General features: G+C 44.3%; 1 protein-coding gene and 1 long non-coding RNA gene across 4 annotated transcripts; both read left to right on the plus strand.

Annotated features, from left to right (window-relative positions):
* The first annotated feature begins 159 nt into the window (after window positions 1–159).
* Window positions 160–12,507, plus strand: LOC309526337 (resistin-like). 3 transcript variants are annotated; one of them, XM_082212270.1, is made up of 5 exons: window positions 208–239; window positions 1,786–1,893; window positions 2,425–2,564; window positions 3,564–3,641; window positions 12,308–12,507. In XM_082212270.1, the coding sequence occupies exons 1-5, from the start codon at window positions 223–225 to the stop codon at window positions 12,442–12,444; spliced, it is 480 nt and encodes a 159-aa protein (XP_082068396.1). In that variant the 5' UTR covers window positions 208–222; the 3' UTR covers window positions 12,445–12,507. The 3 variants fall into 3 exon arrangements, with proteins under 3 accessions (XP_082068397.1, XP_082068396.1, XP_082068395.1); XM_082212269.1 differs by lacking the exon at window positions 12,308–12,507 and adding an exon at window positions 4,422–4,620; XM_082212271.1 differs by lacking the exons at window positions 1,786–1,893; window positions 12,308–12,507 and adding an exon at window positions 4,422–4,620 and having other exon boundaries at window positions 160–239.
* LOC309527624 lies at window positions 8,725–11,863 on the plus strand. The gene is made up of 3 exons (XR_014217268.1): window positions 8,725–8,816; window positions 10,692–10,846; window positions 11,784–11,863. It is a non-coding gene; the product is annotated as an uncharacterized lncRNA (long non-coding RNA).
* Window positions 12,508–17,484: the final 4,977 nt, after the last annotated feature.

Raw genomic sequence — 17,484 nt, forward strand, 5'->3', positions numbered from 1 at the left:
ATGCTCTGTCTCTTTGACCTTTGCTTTGTGAGCTAAACAAGGAAACGTTGTGAGAACATTGTGCAAGGTGGTGTTCTGGACAGCACCTGGGGGCGAGGGGGTGTAAAATGTTTTGAAAAGGTAAACCAATTGGATTAGAGATTTTGCAGCTCAGCTGTATTTAAAGGGAGCAGTTTGCTCAGTGAATGAAACTTCTTGAAAGAAATTCATGTTTTTGAAGGTATGTGCTTTCTGACAAGGTAAGGGTATTTGACAAGGTATTATGTATGGTAGGTGGGATTTTGTATCTTCTGAGTACATAGTCTAAGTAAGGCTCTCAACAGAAGATTGTCAAACATTAATGCTTTATAATATATATTGTTAACTCTTGCTCATAAATGACTGATTGATTAATAGCTTATCTCTAGTGGACCCAATCAATGAATTTCCTATTGAATCCTCAGTAGAGGTCACATTTTGAGAGCACTGAAAGAAGTACCGGTATCTTTTGACTCTGCTGCAGGTTCCAATTGCATACCTTCCAAGTGTCCCAATTTTCCAGAGACAGTCCCAGAATTATAGAAGTCATCCCAATTTCTGATTTGATCACAGAATGTCCTGGTTTTCCTTTTTCCTCCCCTCCATGTTTTGGAGAACAATTAAATGTGGTGTGTGTGTGTGTAGGAGCAAAAACAGAATCCTATTTATACGGAAAATAAAATACCTGCACCAGATGAAGCTGCCAGCCAGCCATTTCTTGGGAAACAAAGGGAGTGTTTATTCCTTTATTATAAATGAAGCCTTACATTGTCTACTCAGAAGTCAGTCCCACTGTTTTCAATGGAGCTTACTCCCAGGTAACTGGGTAAAGACTGAGTAGCCTTACCTGGGGATACTAAGCATTTTTACTCAGAACTGAGGGAAGTTTTCATAGGCGCCGACTCCATGGGGCCTGAGGGGGCCCGAGCCCCCTCAAAAGTTTGTTTGGGGGGGCTCCGCCCCCCCAATAATCTCGGGCGCCCCTCCAGCAGAGCGCCACTGCCGCCCCTCCCCCAGCCCAAAATGCACAGGGTCGGGCTGCCTGCCTGCCTCCTGCCCTCCCTCCCGAGCAAAAGCTCCACCCAATTTCCTTCGGAGCTGATTAATAGGCGCAGCACGCTCTCCCCTATTCGCTCACGAGGAGGCGGCGCCACTTTATCTGCATATTCATGAGCTTATTTATTATTCATGAGCTTTCGCGGGCTCCCCCAATATTTTTTATAAGTCGGCGCCCCTGGAAGTTTTTAATGTTTGATGTTTATTGTGTTTTTAATTTTCTGTTGGCAGCCACCCAGAGTAGGTGGGGCAACCCTGTAAGATGGGTGGCATAGAATTATTATTATTATTATTATTATTAGTAGTAGTAGTAGTAGTATTCTCATGATGGTGATGATGATCCACAGTGCTCTTTTTCTAGAAAAAGAAGTGCTGGAGCTCACCATGAATTCCTCCCGTGTTCTCTACCAGTAACATCTTTCCATCTTCCCACCCACCCACTTTCCCCTCTGCTTTCCCCATATATATATCTCCCAGAGACAGAGTCAGAGACAGAGAGTGCTTGAGGAAGGGTTCTGTGAAACTTGAAAGTTAAACCACCTCTTCATAATAGCCTCTATCCAGCTAACCACAGACAACAACCCGGCAGCAGCAATACAAACCAATGGAAGTTTTCAGACTCCATTTAGGAGCAGTCTCACTGCTTCAATAGGTGCATTCTGGAGGCTATTAGTGCATGAATTACAGTGTGACTACGCCTGTCTTCTCCAGGAAGTTGTACCAGGCAGCTGAAGAAAAGTACGGCACCCTTGCCATTTTTGCATCAAGAGCACATTACAGAGCACTCCAAACTGCCAACTGGTATCTTAAGGTGGGAAGGTGGGTTTCTACCTCATCTCACACTAGCTATATACAACACTGAACAAAAGATTCCAGCATTGCAGGGGGTTTAACTAAATAGATGATTGTTGTGGTAGTCCCTTCCAACTCTATAATTCTATGATGCAATGACTCTAGATGTTGAGATTTTTTTTAAAGGAAACCTACCTTTCAGTCATCAGACAGTTTGCTGACAGAGCCCACCGTATTGCAGCTCACCGAGCACAGAGGACAGGCACAGGAAGTCCTAATAAAGACAAGACAAGCAGTGCCCCTACCTTCCAATCTTTGGAAGTACCAAGAATCCTGGAGGTCTCATATTTCCTGTATGTGATTGGCTACAGTGAGGCTTCTGCCCTTGTGGCCTTTGTAATATGAAAAAAGGCCTCATGGCCTCAAACTGGGATCTTCAGTTGGTCCAAACAAATATATTGCTCCTGTGTCTTCTTATGATTCTATTTCTACTTGTAATCCTTGCCCTCTGGATTCTGCGATTCCTGACAAGGCGGCTGCACTTTTTAATCTCTGCAGGATGTTCTGCAACAGCATGATGACATTCGCCATATTCCTGTTCTTTGCTGCATTGATTCCTGCAAAGTACGCAAGTGCTCAGACATGTGTTATCGAGAGTCTGATTAATGAGAAGGTCCAGGCAGCAGTCGATTCCAAAGGTATTTGGATCTGAGTGCCCTTTATGATGCTGGAAACTCTGGGCCCTATTGTCATTCTATGATTCCCAGTTTCTTCTAGGTCTGCATCCAAGATATGGGAACTCTGGGCTGTGGATCACCAAACTGTTGCTGGGAAGAAGGATTGATTGTTAAACCACTCTAGACATAGTAGCTCTGTGAAGGAACTAGAACACCACCATTTTTAACTGGGCAGCTTACAGTTAAGACTAAACATGTCTACTCAGAAGTTAGTTGTATTGAATTCAGTTGTGTTTACTCCCAAGGTGAATGGAGTTAAGGTTGCAGCTTTGTTTTTTAAAGAACAACACCATTTTGGATTGGGAAAGTCAGCAACTCACAGTGCAATCCTAACTATTAGGATTTGGAAGTAAATTCTCTATTTAGAAGTAAATCCAATGGAACCAACTCCCAAGTTAATGGCGTTAGAAGTGCAGCTTTAGCTAGGGGAGCAAAAGCAAGGATCCACCTCCACCCAACTTTCCAGTGACTCTCCTAGGTAAACCAGTTTACCACCCAGGAACTGCAGAGGCACACAGACAGAGAGAAAAGCACGTATGCAACTACCAGCACTCTGAGAGAAGCTCTGTTCTGAACTTAAAAAGAGGGAGAATGTCGGCTATTTGTCAGAGATAATTCCACAGCAAAATGAGATTTTTGTGGCCTGGAGAGGCATAACTCACAGAAGCTTGAGTGAGATTTCCGTTTTGTGCTATATACCCATACCATACATTTAAATCACATTCCCCATCCCAAAGAATCCTGGGACTTGTAGTTTACATCTCACAGAGCTACAGTTCCCAGCACTCTTAACAAACTCCAGTTCCAAGGATTCTTTTATGGGCAAATATGCATTAAATGTATGGTGTGTACATAGCCTCAGAATGAAGCCTCTGTTTCCTGTAACTGTCTAAATTGCACTATTAACCAAGTTTTCTATTTGATTCAGTGTAACTCTGATCCTCCTGTCTCTTCTTGCAGTGTCCTCAATCCTCGCGAAGGCTCAGCTGACTTGCACAAGCACATCTGCACCTGGTGCTGATGCTTTCTGCCCTTCAGGTGAGACATCTTGCTGGGAGAGAACAGACTGGGAGAAAATCTAGAGCAGAAAGACTGAGGCCAAGGGAGCAAGAAGAGAACTCATTTCCATGGAACTCTGTAGACATGAGTATAAAATATAAGCTCATAGCTGGGGGAAGCTGGTTGGGTTGCTTAGCTGGATTATTAGCACTGCAGTGCCATATGTTGGGTGGGAGATAAATATCGATCACCCATGTGGGTTAATTAATAAAAGATGTGAGGTAATTAATAAATGATCCCTAGATCCAAAGTGCGGGGCTAAACACGCTCCAGTAAGAGAGCCCCAGCAGAGTTTAAAAGACACAAAATGTGCAGCAACAGTGAAGTGTTAGGAATATAGACCTTCTAATTTCCTGTTTAGTCCACTTCCATATTTTACTTACAAACTCCAAAGGTCTTATTCATGAACTATTTCATGCAGCAGTAGGAAAGGCACAGGCAGAAAATTCTTAGGTTACAAAATACAAAAAAAAAAAAAGCCTAGATATGTTGCCTGGTTGGCTTCACATTGTGGAAGAGAGTAAACAAAGGAAGTTTCACTTTCTTTTTCACCGGAGGTGAGCTGGTGTGACCTGAGTCTGGGAATACAATTTTGTGGTCTTAACCCCTGAAGCTTGAGAGTTATATTTGACTGCAATATCCCACACTGAGCACTTGCACCTCAACTGTGATGGTGTCTGATCAGGTGGATATCCTCCACATCACGGGGATTAAAGTGCTCCCCTGCCTGTTTCTCTAACTTCTCTCTTCCACTCCCAGGGTACCTGGCCACTGGATGTGCTTGTGGAATGGCTTGTGGTTCCTGGGATATCCGTGCTGATACTGCCTGCCACTGCCAGTGTGCCAGAATTGACTGGACTGCTGCCCGCTGCTGTAAAGTGGCCATTGTTGGCTGATATCTCCCCAGCTCCCTGTTGACTCCAGCTTCTATGCTCAATAAACATGCATGTTTAATTTTCTCATGCTCAATTATTTTCTTTGAATGTATCTGGAGTGGCAGCTGCCCAGAGATGAGAAACTGGGAACAGATGAAGCTGCTGCCTTTACTCAGAATTACCAAGAGTCCATCAAGCTCGTCTACGTTGGCTGGCAGTGGCTCTCCAGGGTTTCAAGCAGGGAGTCTTGTCCATCTAATTCCTGCAGGTGCTTGAGATCGAACCTGGAACCTTCTGCTTAAAATGCAGGTGCTGTAACCACTGGGCATCCACCTGCCTTTGCACGGCAGATTGCGGAGTCAGTATGGTCGATGCTGCCACTCAAATGTCAAGGACTAGCAGGGCTCCCTGTAGTGGCTGGAAGAGGTAGTGGCGCCAGAGCTTCATCCAGGGTAAAGGGGGAGCTATTTATATGGTTTTGTGCCTTCCACGAGGCACTAGCCAGAGCTGGAGGATGCGGAGGCTGTAGTTTTTTATTTTGTCAATAGAGAATTAAACTACCAGCTGTTTGTCCTCTTGTGCTCAGGACATCAAGACTCCTAAGAGGCTTTGACTCTCTTCTGTTTGTGCCTGCTGCATCACGCTTGCATTGTGGAATCGCACAATTCTACTTTTTCAGTACCAAAGTACATACTATATATGGGAAGGAAGAAAGACATTAGAAAGGCAGTAACTTGCTGACACAGAGTGGGGTGAGGTGGCAGTGCTTACACGGCTTCTGCCATGTAGAACAGGGGGCAAGCAGAGGGTACTACAAGGAAGCGGGTGGCGCTGTGGTCTAAACAACTGGGCCTCTTGGACTTGCCAATCCAAAGGTCAGCGTTTCTAATCCCCACGACGGGGTGAGCTCCTGTTGCTCTGTCCCAACGCCTGCCAACCTAGCAGTTTGAAAGCAAGCCAGTACAAGTAGATAAATAGGTACCACTGTGGCGGGAAGGTAAATGGTGTTTCCATGCACTCTGGTTTCCATCATGGTGTTTCGTTGCGCCAGAAGCGGTTTAGTCATGCTGGCCACATGACCCAGAAAGCTGTCTGTGGATGAACACCGGCTCCCTCGGCCTGAAAAGCGAGAAGAGCACCACAACCCTATCGTCGCCTTTGAATGGACTTAACTGTCCAGGGGTCCTTTATGTTTACCTTTACAAGTTGTGCATCTGAACCCAGCACTCACCTGTATTCCTATGCACATTCCCAAGAACTTTAGGATCTTTTACTGGATTTAAAAGACTCATCCATTATGAATGTGTTTTTAGCCTCAACCTTATGCCCCAAGAGGCTCATACGCCAAAGGAATAAACAACGCTTGGTTTATTACATGAAATGAAAATGACAGGGTATATGGATGCCACTTTCAAACAGCAAAGTTACAATATAAGCAGGCAGCAAATCACACAGCATACACACCTTAAATCTAAAAGAGCGAGGTAACTCCATGAAAATGTCAACTCATTTTTCATTTTCATATATAGTTAAGGTGTTCTATATCATTTTAAAGATAATCTTCAAAAGCTTCTTGATCTGGCAAACAGTTTTTCAAAAGGGCACTTTACATCTGAGTAAAGCAACAAGAAGCATGACGTGCAAGATGGCTCGGATTTTCTCTGTTTTCTTCCCCTAAAGTTCAGGTAAAGACCTCTTCAAGAAAATAGGTAATAGGTTAATTGTATTGATTATTGTATTGATAGTTTAGCTTTCTCATTTGGTGAAAAGGCAGGACAATACTATGTTACGTTAGGAACAAAATCAGATGAGCTTATGGCAAACTTACAATGGTTGAGTGTTACATTAGTCACAAAAGCACATATCCCCCCCATAACAAATGAAAATAAAAATGGATATGTTTTAACTTTATTTTCTTTGTTAAGGTCCTTAGCATTATAAAAATATGGTGAAATGTGTTGTACATGCAACATTTCTCGTGACCAGTGTAACCCAACAATGGCGCAACTTCCATAGCAGAAAGATGTTGTCATGTGTGCCATTTAAACTTATTTTTAGGAATGTCATATTTTCTTTCCTGATAATCTAATAATTTAATAATTATTAGAGGAGCAATCGCAATGTCAAAATCCCTTTCGCTCCCTTTCGCTTAAGTGAGATCAGGCTTAAAAGGGAAGACAGGGAGAAGCCTCTGAGAGTTTCTTTTACTCCCAATCTCACTGCAGTCTTAAAGAGGGAGGAGGAAACCTCCCAAAGCTTCTGAGAGCATTCGTGACTCTCCCCCACTTTAATATTACAGTGATATCTGGCTTTAGAGGAAAGGCGGCAGAGTCCTCTGGAAGCCCCTACCTTCCTCTTTTTAAGATCACAGAAAGACCAGGCTTAGAAGGGAAAGAAAGACGCATACAGCTCATTTTTAGTGCTGAGTTTGGGTGCACCTGGAGCAATAATTTAAAAGAAACACCACAAACACAGGGAGTCAGGAGCAGCCCAAGGCATTTTGCTGCTGGAGGTGTACGATAAGAAGCTGCATTCCTTATTCTGTGCACAAAATCTGATTAGAATGGTAGATGAATGGTAGAGGAGCCAGTGTGGTGCAGTGGTTAAAAGCGGTTGTCTCATAATCTGGTGAACCGGGTTCGATTCCCCGCTCCTCCACATGCAGCTGCTGGGTGACCTTGGGCTAGTCACACTTCTTTGAAGTCTCTCAGCCCCACTGACCTCACAGAGTGTTTGTTGTGGGGGAGGAAGGGAAAGGAGAATCTTAGCCGCTTTGAGACTCCTTAGGGTATCCTTAAAGGTAAAGGTAAAGGGAACCCTGACCATTAGGTCCAGTCGTGACTGACTCTGGGGTTGCGGCGCTCATCTCGCTTTATTGGCCGAGGGAGCCGGCGTTTGTCCGCAGACAGCTTCCGGGCCATGTGGCCAGCATGACTAAGCCGCTTCTGGTGAACCAGAGCAGCACACGGAAACGCCGTTTACCTTCCCGTCAGAGCGGTACCTATTTATCTATTTGCACTTTGATGTGCTTTCGAACTGCTAGGTTGGCAGGAGCTGGGACCGAGCAACGGGAGCTCACCCCGTTGTGGGGATTCGAACCGCCAACCTTCTGATCAGCAAGCCCTAGGCTCTGTGGTTTAACCCACAGCGCCACCCGCGTTCCCAGGGCATCCTTAGGGTAGTGATAAAGCGGGATATCAAATTCAAACTCCTCCTCCTCTTCTCCTTCTTCTTCAGCAGAGTCCTTCATCACACGCTAGTCTCCTCACACCCTAAATTTGATTTGATTATACTCTTGGCAGAAATATGACAATTTGACTAGTTTTTAGCTATTGTAGCTGGGCCGGATTTTGTTGCATTAGTTTCCGGGTTTTAATTTGTGTCTGTCTTTGGATTTTATGGCTGGTTTTGATCTACCGCTGGGTTGATTGTTGACTTTTTAAATCATTTTATTGTATGCTTTGTTTTATTTTTTTCTGCTTTACAGTGTATAAGGAACAAACAGGGACATCCTATTTCATAAGAATAAGAATTTTGCTATTTATACCCAACCCATCTGAATGAGTTGCTACTCTGGGCAGCTTCCAACATATATAAAAAATAATAAAACATTAAACATTAAAAACTTCCCTATATAGGGCTGCCTTCAGGTGACTCAGTGTTGGATAACTCCATACCCTCCAACATTTGTCCAATGAAAATTCTGGTATTGTAACTGGGACAGCTTCTGTAAATCTGGGACGTCCCTGGAAAATAGGGACACTTGGAGGTCTGCTTTTGTAAAACATCTCTGTAAACACTTAGAACTTTCTTCAAACTCTGGTTTCCTGAAAGCTGTTTGCATGGCTTCTGTTGTTTTGCATGAAAGATGAACTGTGCTCTCATTGTTTGCAAACCTGTATTGAGTAACAAGGCTGTCCTTTTTATGCTGGATCACAAAAGCAGTAGGCCCAGGGGGAAACCGCTGGAATGTCCTAATCTCCAGTTGCCAAATTACTTTACTGTAGTAGAGTTGCCCCACCAAGAGCTTTGGACAACAAGTATGCCCCAGCGCCTTTACTGCCTGCTCTGTGACCTAAACATGGAAATGTTGTGAGCACGCTGTGCAAAGGGGTCTTCCGGGGGTGTTCCTGTTTTGGACAGGGTGCGCGTGTGCAACTAGGCAAGTGAGTAAAATGTTCTGAAAGTTGGATGAGAGCTTTTGCAACCCTGCTGTATTTAAAGGGGAGCAGTTTGCTCAGTGAATGCAACTTCTCGAAAGAAATTTGAGTTCCTCAAGGTATGTGCTTTTTGACAAGGTAAAGGGGGGGGGAGGGAATAATCGTAGGCAGGCCCCAGCGATGTCAGCATATGCGGTGTGCCATATTGGTTGCTAGGTTTAGAGAGATGCTTCTGAGTGATGAAATTACTTATGTGAGCACGGCCCAATAGCTCTGTCTCAGGCATCCCCAAACTCAGCCCTCCAGCTGTTTTGGGACTACAACTCCCATCATCCCTAGCTAGCAGGACCAATGGTCAGGGATGATGATGATGATGAAGAGTTTGGATATGATATCCCGTTTTATCACTACCCTAAGGAGTCTCAAAGTGGCTAACATTCTCCTTTCCCTTCCTCCCCCACAACAAACACTCTGTGAGGTGAGGCTGAGAGACTTCAGGGAAGTGTGAGTAGCCCACGGTTCCCCAGCAGCTGCATGTGGAGGAGTGGGAAATCGAACCCGGTTCACCAGATTATGAGTCCACCACTCTTAACCACTACAACACACTGGCTCTCACTACACCCACTGGATGATGGTAATTGTAGTCCCAAAACAGTTGGAGGGCTGAGTTTGGGGGTGCCTGCTCTATCTGGTCACCTCCATACAACAACCTGGCAATTGCATTAAAGGATGGAGGCTTGGAGCTTTTCAGACTTTTTAAGAATAGGTACAAATTGCTCATGTTTCAACAGCCAGTCTAGATGCATGAATTTCTGTGGCTTAGGACTGCCTTCTGCAGGAAAAGACATGGTTGTTTTATGAGGCAGCTAAGAAAGGTAGACAGCCACCCTTCCCACTTGAGCATTAAGAGGCAGCACCAGATTAGGGAGCACCTCTAAGCTGCAAGCTCGTGCCTTGTGGGGTAGTCCAACCTCATACCACATGGGTCATATGCATAAAGGTAAAGGGACCCCTGACCATTAGGTTCAGTCGTGACCGACTCTGGGGTTGCGCCGCTCATCTCGCTTTATTGGCCGAGGGAGCCGGCGTACAGCTTCCGGGTCATGTGGCCAGCATGACTAAGCCGCTTCTGGCAAACCAGAGCAGTGCACAGAAATGCTGTTTACTTTCCCACCAGAGTGGTACCTATTTATCTACTTGCACTTTGACGTGCTTTCAAACTGCTAGGTTGGCAGGAGCTGGGACCAAGCAACGGGAGCTCACCCCGACACGGGGATTTGAACCGCCAACCTTCTGATCAGCAAGTCCTAGGCTCTGTGGTTTAACCCACAGCGCCACATGCGTCCCGGGTCATATGTATAACCTAGGTTAATAATGTATTTGGATTTCATTTCAGTTTTTTCATCCATATGCATGGCCATATCTAGGGGGGTGGCAAGGTGGGCCCCTGCCAAGGGCGCAGGAGAGGGGTGTGTGCAAAATCGGCTTTAAATATGTCCAAAAATACATCTATAAATAAAAATATCAATTATTGCCTCATAAGAAAAGGTTTTTAATAGAGAGTGAATTGAATGGGTGGAGGCGTTGGGGTTGGAGGAGAGGCAGAAAGAAGAGCTAATTTGTCCATGGCTAGGGAGTGCAATCTGGATGGTTCTGCCAGGGGCGCAAGATCACCTAGCTACGGCTCTGTCCATATGTAGAGGTTCCTTGCTGCCACCAGAAAGTTCAGGGTTTCAGGCCCCTCCTTGGGGATTCTCCAGTGTAGCATTTCACAAAGGACTTCCGTCTTGTCCCTAGTGACTCTGAGAGACCCATGGCCGTAAGTGGAAGTGGTGATGACATGTAGCCATAGGTTGCAGAAGTGGTTGTAAGAGTGAGTGTGAACAGGTTGCGGGAGAGCGCCTGCCCTACTGGGGGCATGGCCCGTTTGTCATGGATGCTTTAGCTGAGATTCATGCATTGAAATAACTGCTCTCCCCTCCCCCCTTCTGTAGGAAGTTCTGCACCGTCATGATGAAACTGATCGTTTTTGTTCTCTTAGCTGTGTTGATTCCTGCAAAATATGCAAGTGATCAGCAGTCCTGTGGTTATCCATGTATTCCAGAGAGTCAGATTAACCAGAAGATCCAGGAAGCAGTTGATTCCAAAGGTATTTGGATAGGGATCCAGGCCCCTTTATGATGTTTGAAGCTCTGTGCCCCATTGTCATTCTAAGATTCCCAGTTTCATCCAGGACTGCCTGTTTCAAATTAAAAGTCATAGGACTTCTTTTGAAGATCTGGGAACCCAGGGTTATCACCAAAGTTTTACCCTGAACCATAATCCGATTACTCATACCAGAAAAGTCCTTATATGTTTTTTGTTTTTGCTAGATTAAAGTTTGTTAACATGAACATCTTCAGGTTCTACTGATATATAGCTTGTACAAGAAATCAAAAAAGAGTCATGTGATATATATAACATGGGAACCAGTCTTGAATTTTGGGCTGGTATTAGGGCAGTGTTTTTAACTATGGGTCTGACAAGCCACTCTTCTCTGCCTGTCGTGTAAGTTCCCACCTTATTTCCATGCCTTCCATGTACATGAGACCTCAGAAAGGCAAGTGGAATATGACACCTACAACCCAAACATGAACGTGTTCAATCATTGTTGCATTTGTCCTCTTCAGTGTAGCCCCTGGCCTGACCTGCTGTCAGAAATAATCCCATGGGAGAATGGGACTTTTGTGGCCTGGAGAGGCATAACACCTATAAACTTGAGGGGGATTTCTATTGTGGTTAAATGTGTGGTTGAATGTGCACACACACACACACACACACACAATGCATTTAAAACATCCTCCTCCCAGTATCCCAGGAACTCTAGTTTACCTCTCACAGAACTACAACTCCCAGCACCCTTAACAAATTACAGTTCCAAGGATTCTTTTGGGGACAAATGTGCTTTAAATGTGTGTTGTGGTCACAGCTTCAGATTGATTTCCCTATTGTAACTGTTTAAAGAGCAGGAGGAACAAAGAAAGCATTTTCTATTTGAGCAAGGATGTCATGTAGTATAACCTGAACTCTCATGACTCTTCTTGCAGTGTCCTCTGTCCTATTGAAGAGCCAGCTGGTTTGCACAGATGCATTTGCACGTGCTGCTGATGCCCACTGCCCTTCAGGTGAGACACTTTGCTGGGAGAGGAGAACAGATTGGGAGGAAATTAGAAGTGGGCTCATGGTGGCCAGAAGGGCAAGAACTGAACTCCCTCTCTGGGTAGACGCAAAACACATTTCCACAAATCTCTGCTTCCTTTGTGTAGTCAGTATAAAATATAAGCTCAGAGCTGGAGGCAGCTGGTTGGGTTGCTTAGCTGGATCATTAGCACAGCATGCACTTGCATCTTTACTCGCTGGTGGAAGGACAACAAGGAGGGACCCAGTCTAACTTCTCTAGGGAGGGATTTCCAAAGTTTGGGAGCAGCCACCGAGAAGGCCCTCTCCTGTGAATTGGACTCGGCAACAGACCAGTGGAGCTATTGTAACAAGGGAGTTGTATGCTCCCTCCATCCCATGGTGATTCAACGCTCTGCTGCCTGTCTCTCTAACTTTTCTTTTCCACTCTCAGGTCACAAGGCCACTGGATGTGCCTGTGGAATGGGTTGTGGTTCCTGGGATATTCGTGATGATACTGTCTGCCACTGCCAGTGTGCCAACATTGACTGGACTTCTGCCCGGTGCTGCAAAGTGGGCATTGTCGGCTGATGGCTCCTTGGCTGCCTGTTGGCTGCAGCTTCTATGCTCAATAAACCTGCATCTATAATTTTCTGAATAGTCTCGTGTGTTTTTTTGACTTAAGAAAATTATACAGACAGCAAAACGAAGAAGCCTAAATTAGCATTGCCTTCTACCGATAAGAAATAATAACTATTACAATAATGAAAATACTAAAAATACATTTACTTCCCCTTTTGAACTTCTATTCTGGTTACAATATATTACTATTCTATAAGAATCTATTATATCCTTTGCTGTCCCATATATTATTTTATTTCCCAAATTCAACCTAACCCTCCCCTCCTCCACACTGCTTCCCTTCACCCGTGTGAGATCTTCCCATCATAATATTTTTTTTCTAGTTGCTTTAATAAAATAGAATAACATGAAAACTGTTAAATTATAATTACTTCTTTTGTCCTTACATGCCTATTAAGAGTTCTGCTGAATGTTTTCCTTGTAAGTATCTGGAGTGGCAGCTGTCTGGAGATGGGAAACTGAGTTAGACCAAACAATACACTGAGCTCAGAACTGCCTACGCTACTTGGCAGTGGCTGCCCAAGGATTCAGGCAGAGGTCAATGCTGTTACTCCAAATGGCTTCACCCTCTACTGAGAGAAAATGTAGGAGGTACTTGGCAGATTGGGGTTGGGCTGCAGTGCTTCCTGGGTTTCCCAGTGCTTGGGTTGCTGCCAGTTACTGGGAGGGAGAGGGTGGGGCAGTGGGGCCACAGCCGTGATGGAACCAATCAGGTTTCTCCCGCTGCTGCATGTGCACCATGCCTACTTCTCCAGCACCTCGCCGCCCCCCCGTTGGTAACCAAGAGCGACTTGAGCATTGGGAGGCCAGTGCAGTCCAGATCCACCTCGCAGGGCCCTGCCTACTGCCACTGGCATAATATTTGTTCCCTATCCAAAGGTCTCCAACTGCAGCACAACTTGGGACACACATGTCAAGCCTCACAGTAGTAATGAGGCAGATCTTTATACACACATATTGTATGTTGAGATGGGATAGATGTCATCCTGTAACACAGGGGTCAGCAACCTTTTTCAGCAGGGGGCCGGTCCACTATCCCTCAGACCATGTGGCGGGCCGGACTATATTTTTTAGGGGGAAATGAATGAATTCCTATGCCCCACAAATAACCCAGAGATGCATTTCAAATAAAAGCACACATTCTATTCATGTAAAGACAACAGGCGGGCCCCACAAATAAGCCAGGGATGCATTTGAAATAAAAGGACACATTCTACTCATGTAAAAACACGCTGATTCCCAGACTGTCCGCAGGCCAGACTGAGAAGGTGATTGGGTCGCATCCGGCTCGCGGGCCTTAGGTTGCCTAACCCTGCTGTAACAAATCTGGGATGTACTGCCTATGGAGGGTTTAAAGGGTGGCCTGGTATTGATTCTCATATCCCAACGGCTTTTTCTAAGTGCTAAAGATGCAGTCCAGAATTATAATGAACTGCTGCTCATCTTGAGACTGGGAACACAAGAGCTGATTTATGCTTCTGTCATCCCAGATATGTGGAAGCGAGTTCTTCAGATTATCAGACTGATCACTTCAGAAATAAATTGAGAACATGTTCTGTCCTGACAAAGACGGTATGCCGCCACCCATTTCTACACAATACTTAGAGCCTTCTTCACACATTATGATGAATGTGCGTAAGGAGGGGGGGGAAGGGTGGTACCCACTTTCCTTGTTCTTCCTATCATGCCCCTTTATCGAATTTGCCATAGCTCACCATCACCATCTAACATCACATTTGCATAATGCACTTTACAACACACTTAAAATGTTTCATTTGCAGCTGTATAGCTGAGTCCCATATGTTTTATGGTGTATGTCAGGCGTAGCCAACATGGTGCCTCCAGATGGACTACAACTTCCATCTCTCCCAAGTATAGGCCATGGCTCACAGCATCTGAAGGGTACCATGTTGGTTACCCCATGATGGTGGGTTTTTCCTAGAAATTATGCTGGACATGCATAGGAAGACAAAGAGAGGTCAGCAGCCACAATCCCACTTATTGTAATGTATGAAGAAGACTTGGGTGACAGACTAATGGGGTAGAATTCTGGACTGTACTACTTCACTGTACCTGGGGAAAGGTGTGTGTTACATTTACGTTGATTTCCAAACTGAAAGGCTCCCTGCCTGAAATACTCCAGTGCCTCAAGGATAGGGCTTTGCTAAATCTTTTTTCCTGATGTGCTACTTTTCTGTGGTAAAGGAGCTATGATCATTCTAAAATATATCCATCCCGGGCTGCAACCCGGAACAAGACGCTACAGAAGCCTTTCCTCACATTGATATTTATTGCAAATGTTACAGAGATAAAAGACAGCTATACATCCAGCTGGGAAAGAGGTGTCTTCCGTTGTTTCCAGTGGGCACCTATTGCATCCCAACAACAATGACATTCCACGGAACAGGGGAACAGAAAAAGCAGCTTTCCAATCATTTGCATGAACCAGAAGCCATGTCTTGTGGCATACACTTAATTGAACCCTCCTTCCAACTTTGACAACCACTTTTGAAAAAAAAATTAAGAACGAGGTGGGTGAGTTCCCAAATCAACTTCCAAAATGCTGCATTATTGGTTTTTAAAAAACAAACAAAACAAAACCCTTGAGAGGATATATGAAGGAGACCTCCGGGTTGGTGCCTCCGGTAATGGCGGAATTCCTCTGATCGGGAGGAATTCGCCCCGTGGGAATTTGGGTCTGTACCGCCACGGTGAAGGCGGAGACCCGTAAAAATCACAGGCGGGAGAAGCCTGTGAGCGTGGGATTCGGCGGGCACCTTTTGCGCCTCCCCTACTCGTGGGGAAACCCGGTTTCGGGGATCCGGAGCGACGTGGGGTGAGCGGCGCGGTGCTTCGAATCGTCTGCTTCTTCCACGGAATCTCTTAAGTGTTATGGCAAATGGAAAGGAAAAAACAGACGGAATGTCGACAGAAGAGGCCTTAGTGGTCGCATTAGTGAAAATAAACAATTCGCTGGAATAGTTTCACAAGAAAACAGATGTGATAAATGCGAAAGTGGATGCTGCAAATATTAAAATCGACTCAATTGCAGAAAGTATAAATAATCTGGGACAAAAGGTGAATACCAATACAGAAACCATCCAGAAATTGATACAGGAATCTACTTTGATACGGCAAACTGCGGATGAAGCCAGGGAGAAAGCCCTTGCTGCTGAATGTAAAGCAATACAACTGGAGAGAGAGAGAGTCCCATCCATACAAAGGCAACTTGATGAACATAAGCTGACATTTGTTATGATTGAACTTAAAGAAAAACAGATGAATTTGAGGACCAGAGCCCTACCTGAATTGGGAAAAGAAAGCTTGACAGAGTTTCAGGAGGAGACAGGACTAACATTGGTTGAGAAAGAGAGGTATTTGGGGGTTAGTATGACCGCCAAAAATGATAAATTTATTTAAGGATAACTGTGAAGGACGTTGGATTGAAGAGAAGGGGGATTTGGGAATATGGACAAATCTGAAGTTGTTATTGTTGGGCCGAGTTGTTGTGGTGGGGATGAGGGTTGCTGTGTTGCCGGGGATGTTGCTTTTGTTTCAAACATTTCAAGTTTTGGATGGGATGGATTGTTTCAGGAGGTGGCAGAGGGATGTTTCCAGATTTGTTTGGCAGGGCAGGAAGCCTCGAGTAAAATTTAAGATATTGACGGATGCCAAAGAAGGAGGCGGACTTGCCCTGCCAGACCCCTAAACTTTGTTGTGAACCATCTGCTTTTTGCTGGCTGAGAGAATTGCTGCTTTTTGAAAACACTGAAGTGTTGGATAATGGCAGATGAAGTTGATGGAATATATGGAATTGGCGGAAATGACCGGCAAGATCTGAGACCAGGGAGAAGAGTCGGTGGAAGAAGACTGGAAAAAGTTTAAAGACTATTTATGGAAGTATTGTAAAATTAATGAATGTTAGAAGAATGTTGGAATGAAGTTATATGGCTTTAGTAGAAATGTTATAAGGAATTAAGTATAAATAGATTAATAGAATATTAAAGGAAAAAATAAGGTTAGAATGTGTTAAGATAATTATAGGATAGAAAACAGGGGAAGATGGAAAGGAATTGCTGAAACAATTAATAGAAGTGGAATACAAAAAGGGAGGTGTGAGGAGGTCGTTGGAAATAAGCGAATGAAAGATAAGATATTGAAAATGTTTGAGGTGTTTTTAAACTGTTTTTGTTTGTTTTTGCTTTGTTTGTATTTGTATTGTTCTTTTTCTTTTTTTGTTTTGTTTTGTTTTGTTTGTAGTGTTGTGTTGAAATTATAGGAAAAGTAATAAATATCATTTTAAAAGAGAGAGAGAGAGGATATATGAAGGAATACCATGAAGCAGATGCATATTGAATACTATATAAAATGGCTCTCAGAGATGGACGAAAATGTTACACAGGCTGTAAGGGAAAACAGCCTGCCTTTCTCTTACAGTTTGGCAGTGTTAATCTGACATGTTTTTCATATAGGTACCTTTGGAGAGAAATGAATTATCGTTCTGAGCAATTGCAGTCCATGGCACCTTCCCAACACTTGCCAGACTAAGAGCTGCAATTGCATGAAAATGACTCTCCATTAGTAGTGAGCTTTGCTCCCTTCCCAGTGCCCCTGCTTCACATTCCAGGCTGTAGCAGCTACTGGGGGACCTCAGCACCTGAGAGTAATTGTCCTCTGAATTGAGTAATTTTCCCCTGCAGTTGCAAAGCAACTGGGTCAACAAGTTTTACAACAGCACAACTCTTATGTACTCTAAGAGCTGATGACTCCATATCCTTTTTATTTTTGAAACCTTTTTTTATGCCAGTCAAGTTTTACATTTGCATGCGAACATGTACAAAGCAATCCACTTTGAATTATTCATCTTCACACTTGCCATGCCTTTCATATTCTCTCATTACAACACAGAATCTTAATAAGCAACAAATAACAACTAAATTAGCTTTCAAACAGCAACACAAACTGAAAGATGAAGCCTAAACCAAATGT

Source organism: Podarcis vaucheri (assembly GCF_965113315.1).
Source record: "Podarcis vaucheri genome assembly, chromosome: 2".
Taxonomy (NCBI): domain Eukaryota; kingdom Metazoa; phylum Chordata; class Lepidosauria; order Squamata; family Lacertidae; genus Podarcis; species Podarcis vaucheri.